This window comes from Nerophis lumbriciformis, linkage group LG01 (genome assembly GCF_033978685.3).
Source record: "Nerophis lumbriciformis linkage group LG01, RoL_Nlum_v2.1, whole genome shotgun sequence".
Lineage (NCBI taxonomy): Eukaryota > Metazoa > Chordata > Actinopteri > Syngnathiformes > Syngnathidae > Nerophis > Nerophis lumbriciformis.
The window spans coordinates 15,199,001-15,205,000 of record NC_084548.2 but is presented as its reverse complement, the minus strand read 5'-3'; the positions used below and the strand labels follow the sequence as shown (position 1 = coordinate 15,205,000).

The 6,000-nt window shown below is 39.8% G+C and overlaps 2 protein-coding genes across 3 annotated transcripts in view; one reads left to right on the top strand and one right to left on the bottom strand.

Annotated features, from left to right (window-relative positions):
• LOC140678819 (E3 SUMO-protein ligase ZBED1-like) overlaps positions 1–1,185 on the bottom strand; it is a 2,587-nt gene extending 1,402 nt beyond the window's left edge. The window contains exons 1-2 of the mRNA XM_072913213.1: positions 919–1,185; positions 1–420 (exon numbers count right to left, since the gene is read on the bottom strand). The exon at positions 1–420 is cut by the window's left edge and continues 1,402 nt beyond it. Coding sequence (XP_072769314.1) covers positions 1–420; positions 919–1,142 — 644 coding nt within the window. The 5' untranslated portion in view covers positions 1,143–1,185. The remainder of the gene's footprint in view (positions 421–918) is intronic.
• The window catches only part of prdm16 (PR domain containing 16), a 755,270-nt gene that overhangs the window by 12,234 nt on the left and 737,036 nt on the right, over positions 1–6,000 (top strand). The gene's annotated exons all lie outside the window — the stretch shown is intronic.

The window sequence follows — 6,000 nt, the reverse complement described above, 5'->3', positions numbered from 1 at the left end:
TCTGCAGTGTGCTTTTCATTGAGGGGCATTGTTGTCAAGTTAATTGAGGTAAGCTCCCACTCATCATTAACAAAGTGAATGGTGACACCAAGGTAAGCTTCAGTGGCCATACTTGTCCATGCATCAGTTGTGAGTGTCAGTTTTCCTTTCACATTTTTCAGGATTGCTTTGACTTCATTCATTTTCTTTGTATATTTTTGCTCCATAAGCTTAGTGAAGTGGGTTCTTGATGGTAGTGTGTAGCCAGAGTGAAACCGTTTGATCATTTTTTGAAACCCTTCCCCTTCTACCATATTTAATGGCCTCATGTCTATGACCATCATATCCAGGACACCATCAGTCAGGTCAGCGGCCACTTGGGGTGTGCATTCAGTCCAATGCCTCTTTGGAAAAAAATCCTGGACACTGCTTTGTCGTTTGCTGCAACATAAGAGACAACAATTAATTTTCATTTTAAATATACCCAAATACAGCTTACTTTAATACAAAAGGTTAATTAAACTACACACATTATCTTGTTAAATTGGTTTAATAACACAACAATGACAGTATGATTAAAGTGAAGTTAATTGTTCGTTTGTACATAGTATATGTAACTGTTAATGTTGTAAAAGGTATTTGCACAACTTATTAACGTTAGCGTTAAAGATAGTATATGTAACTGTTAATGTTGTAAAAGGTATTTGCACAACTTATTAACGTTAGCGTTAAAGATAGTATATGTAACTGTTAATGTTGTAAAAGGTATTCGTACAACTTATTAACGTTAGCGTTAAAGAGGAGCGCGTCTTTGTAAACACTGAACAGGCACGCCAAACGCGCCTCTCAGAGCGAAACGGTGCTTTAGTTTATGAATTTACAACGCAGATACAAATGACACATTCATGTTTTTTTGTAATGATGACAACGTATACTCACGCGGATGATTGACTCGTTGATGGTGATGGGAAGAACGCTGTCGGATGTTTTCTTTTTAGATGCTCGTTCATAGCCGTTGTGCTGCTGTGATACGCCATTTCCGCTCGACACAGTGTGCATAAAACAACATTATTAGGCCGTTTATTAAAATACTCCCACACTTTTGACGACTTTTGGCGTGTTTTTTTCCCCTCGCTCGCATCGTTTGCTCTGCGCTCCGCCATGACAGTGGTGTGACGTAAATATGCGACGCGCCGACGCACAAAAATGACGTCGACGTATTTACGTAACCGACTACGTCGACGCGTCGTTTCAGCCTTACTGCTTTTACTGTAAATTTTAAGACCGACTACACAATATTCGGCCCTTCCTGAATGTTGGAATTTAATTTGCCAAATATGCAAATAGTCCTTTGAATTAAAGGTGAAAAAAAAATGCTGGTATTCTCCACAATGAAGTCACTGTGAAACTAAGCACACAAAGGAAAGTACATCAATATGCACATGAAGTGCACATAAATGTAGGAATCACATTGAATTAATTGCTTGTATTCTAACAAGTGATTTCTTCCCGGTAGTAAAAACCAGTGGTGGTCAACCAAGCTAAGATGGCTGTTGTACAGCAAGCAGAGTCCACGAGGGGCCGATATATTCCTGCAAAAAGTAGATATGAGCAAAAAATCCAACTACTCAATGGAATAGATCCCTCTACTTTATTAAAAAAAAAAAAAAATGTCAAGTGATATCAAGGGTTATTCGTCGGTGGAGTTCCCAAACATATCAAACTGTCGTGTGCTTCAGACGTCATTCTACGCGACAAAACAAATTAAAACTTGGAAAAGCATGGAGGTCTACAACTTCTTTGTGTGTGGCTGGGTCAAGGACATTAGTATCATGACTCTCCCGGATAAATAGTTTTTGCTCGGGTAAGGTCACCTCGAAGGTTCCACATAGCTTGTGTGTCAAGGGGGGCGTGTTTGTGTTATTGCAGATTTCATTATTTGAGGACCTCATAGGTTCCTCCTATAATCACATTGGATATGGATGTCTCAATTCAAGATGCTCTTCAGAGTTCTTTAGAAGAAGTTACCTGTCTAAATACAGCTTTGTTTAATTATCGTAGGGGGCAGGTTCATGCTTGTAATACCCCCAGCTTTGCCACCACTTTCTCTAAACCCAAATATAGCTGCATCTGAGTCTTGCCAGATAATCAACTTTTTCCAGATAGGAACTGGTTTTGGGTCGCCTTTATACCTGACACCCTTAAGCACACTCACCTTCACCCTTCTAGTGACCTCACAGGGTTTTTTCATCCAATGTAAACACAAGATCACTCTGGTCTAGTCTGTTGCTTTGCTTCCGTGGTGCCTCACATCCCTAACCAATCCCTGACCACCTCAGCCTCCACCTCTATATGATACGAATTGCCAATCCCAATCTAATTTATGGAATATTTCGGAGGTAACCAAATACGACAGCAGGGGAGATAACATCTCCAGGCTTCTGTGAAGGACAGGAACTCTGCAGTATGTACTTAATAACATAAACTTCTGAAAAAGGACCTGGTCCTGTGCTTTGGAAGAGGAGCAGACCAGTGAGATGGATAGTAGAGGAGGGGGGGTGGTTCTAGTATGGGGGGTAATTGAGACCATGTGAGCTTCCCCCTACTGAACTGGATTAGAGAAGAAACGGAACTCTCTCAGCCCCAAATAGCTACCAATTAGATGTGCCCAGAGCAAAGGTACTGGGGGGACAAGGAAGGTGAGACATTAAGCATGGCCCATAATTTCCAGTGCGGTCGTTTTAAATGCCACATTTTGACCCGGCATCTTTCAGGATAGTGGGACCCTTACCTCTCTATTTCTATGGCTTTGCATTTGTCGAAAAAGTCCTACCTGGGACCACTGCTTAAATCCCTGTTGATGTATTTTACTTGAGAATACCCTGCACTGGATGAGTTTGTTGTCTTCATCATGTTGCATTTGCACTTAATGAAAGTGAAAATGGCTGCCGTAAATCAAATGTCTCTTAATTTAATCTTTAAATATGCAAGATACAGATTTATATTCGTATGGATGCAAATGTGGGGTGTAATTTTTTTGCAGGCTCTCCTCAAAGCCCCAGCTCAGACATACCTCATCTAGGGGAACTATAAGTGTTTAGTCATTTGTTTTACTTGAGTTCGTGATGGCCATTTGGCTTCCTGCCCACTTCGCACACTGAGCTCATGGAGGATTCGGTCATACGTCACTACACAATTTGTCGACTACTTGCACAGATGTAAAGACCTTGTCAGTTTTTTTTTTTGTGTAGGTAGAGCTGTGTGCTACTTATTCTCTTCACATAGTACGTTGCTTTTGTACGTATCCACGGTTACGCTATGGATTTTCAACAAACAGAGCTGTTATTAAAAGGTACATAGATGGAAAATATTTCAGGATGTCATCATTATAACTATCTGAAACAGGGGAGAGCGGAGGAATAATGATGATGAGTCATGATATAAGTCGGGGTGACGGTGTGGCGCAGTTGGGAGAGTGGCCGTGCCAGCAACTTGAGGGTTCCTGGTTCAATCCCCACCTTCTACCAACCTCGTCAAGTCCGTTGTGTCATTGGGCAAGACACTTCACCCTTGCTCCTGATGGGTCGTGGTTAGGGCCTTGCATGGTAGCTCCCGCCATCAGTGTGTGAATGTGTGTGTGAATGGGTGAATGTGGAAATAGTGTCAAAGCACTTTGAGTACCTTCAAGGTAGAAAAGCGATATCCAAGTACAACCCATTTAAGTCCACTTGGGACTTGATGGCACAAATAAAATATATCAGTCATTCCAACTTGTATTGTGTTTTTGGTTTGAACTTTTAATTTTTTATGAACTCAATAACAAACTTGTGTTTCATTGCCAGCATTGTATTCAGCAGAATAGGGCTGCAGCTAACAAATATATTAGTCATTGAGTAATCAATCAGTAAGTTTGGTCAATAAAGCAGTATCAAATACGTTTTATAGCTTCAATGTGTAATTTGGGGAAATGCACAACACATTTTCTTTTTATTCGAACACATACACATTATCAGCATTGAACTTGCATTTCTAACGTGTGCATTATTAAAAAGATGAAAAGATTTCGCTGTTTGCCGCCACACAGATCACAACAACCACTTACCAGTCATCTGCACTCTCTTGCATCGGTCGTGTGGAAACTATGTCAGTGTATTTAAAAGTTCCGGGTGCTCTATGTGGTCCGTATGTTAAACATTTTCCATAATCAAAGTAACAGAATATAACCAAATAATAAATGTTATCGAATAATTGATGAATCATCGCAGCCTTACAACAGAACAACCTTGCTTGTAGCAGTTACACCATGGTGTTATTTGTTAGGGATAGGTATCATTTAAGTGAATTTAACCGATACTAGTACCTAATTGGTACTTTTAAAACGGTAGCCAAACCAGTATTTAAAAAAATCAAACATCCAAATTTTTGTTTAAAAAAACAAAACAATGCCTTTTGATTTTATGGAACTTTGTGACGTTCAAGTTGAACAGATGAGTAATCGAAATTGTTCCGTGATATAAATTAATTAATTAAGTAAGACTTTGAGAATGAAGAAATACAATCCAAAACAAATTGTCATAATTATTGCAGCAAAACAATCAGTAATACAGCACATAGAGAACATGCAAAAAAAAAGAAAAAAAAAAAGGCTTGCTTATGTTGCTACTTAAAATTCCAGAGTTTCTTGAATGTACCTCACTCGCCTTAAAAGTCATTTGTGCATAATGAGAAAGTGTTGTTGTGGCTACTGTTGTGAGGGTTGCTGTTGGTGTGTTAAGGACGGCAATAGGGTATATAGGGGACGGCAATAGGGTATATAGGGGACGGCGTGGCGAAGTTGGGAGAGTGGCCGTGCCAGCACTCTGAGGGTTACTGGTTCAATCCCCACCTTCTACCATCCTAGTCACGTCCATTGTGTCCTTGAGCAAGACACTTCACCCTTGCTCCTGATGGGCCTGGTTAGCGCCGTGCATGGCAGCTCTCGCCATCAGTGTGTGAATGTGGAAAATAGTTTCAAAGCGCTTTGAGATCCTTAAAAAGGTAGAAAAGCGCTGTACAAGTACGACCCATTTATAGTAAAAAGCGTCAGTCTAGGGCTTGGCAATTATATGATCGTGAAATGTCCGTGACAACAGCCAGAGTCAACTTTTTCCTGCTCCACTTCCGGTTAGAAGTCTTAGCAGAAGTAAAGTAGGACGAGTTATTATTTTATTACATATGAAAGGTGTTAGAAAAGCTTAAAAATCTCATATTTAGTTTTTCTTAACAAACCATCATTGAGTCTTGCAAAACATTCTACCATTTTCTGTCTTCCAGTTCGTAATTTGTTTGTAAGCGCTCACGTGTTTGCGTTTTGGATAACTTTTGGCGTGCAAGAACCCTGATTGGTCAGAATAAAGTTTACCATGTCTATCTGTGAAAATGAGCAGTGTATTCAATAGACTGTTTATTTTCACAGTCTTTAAATGGTTCTAGGGGAAACGCCTTGCCATAAAAAATGTGTCTAAAATCATCACATTATATGTTCAGCATCTTTGTACTCAATGTGAATGCTTTATATGGATTCAGTGTGCGCTTAAATGCCTTAAAAGCTCATTGATAGTTTTTCAAAAGGACACTATTCTGTTTTCACTTTTCTAACTTAAGTGTTATTTTAATCAGCGATAATTCCTATGTCCTTTTAACAAAGTTATGAAAATGGAACTTTGAGATTTAGTCCATAAAGAAAATTGACTTTCAACATCTTGACTGATACTGACAATTCTCTTTGAATGATTGTTTCCATCCAATCATCAAATGGGCATAATTTACACAATTGTGTGTAGAGCTGCAGCCAAGGTCGCCTAATGCTTACCTGAGCTGACGCCCATAGCCCCCAACCCCCCCAATGATTGGTGTTTATAGCTGTCAATCACAAACCGCTTCATCTAGCAATTGTGTACTCTCGAACCCAAGTCGTCTGTGAGAGACCAGCGTACTACTACTGAGCTTAAAGCACTGGCAGTCTCACTAACATTTTACCTT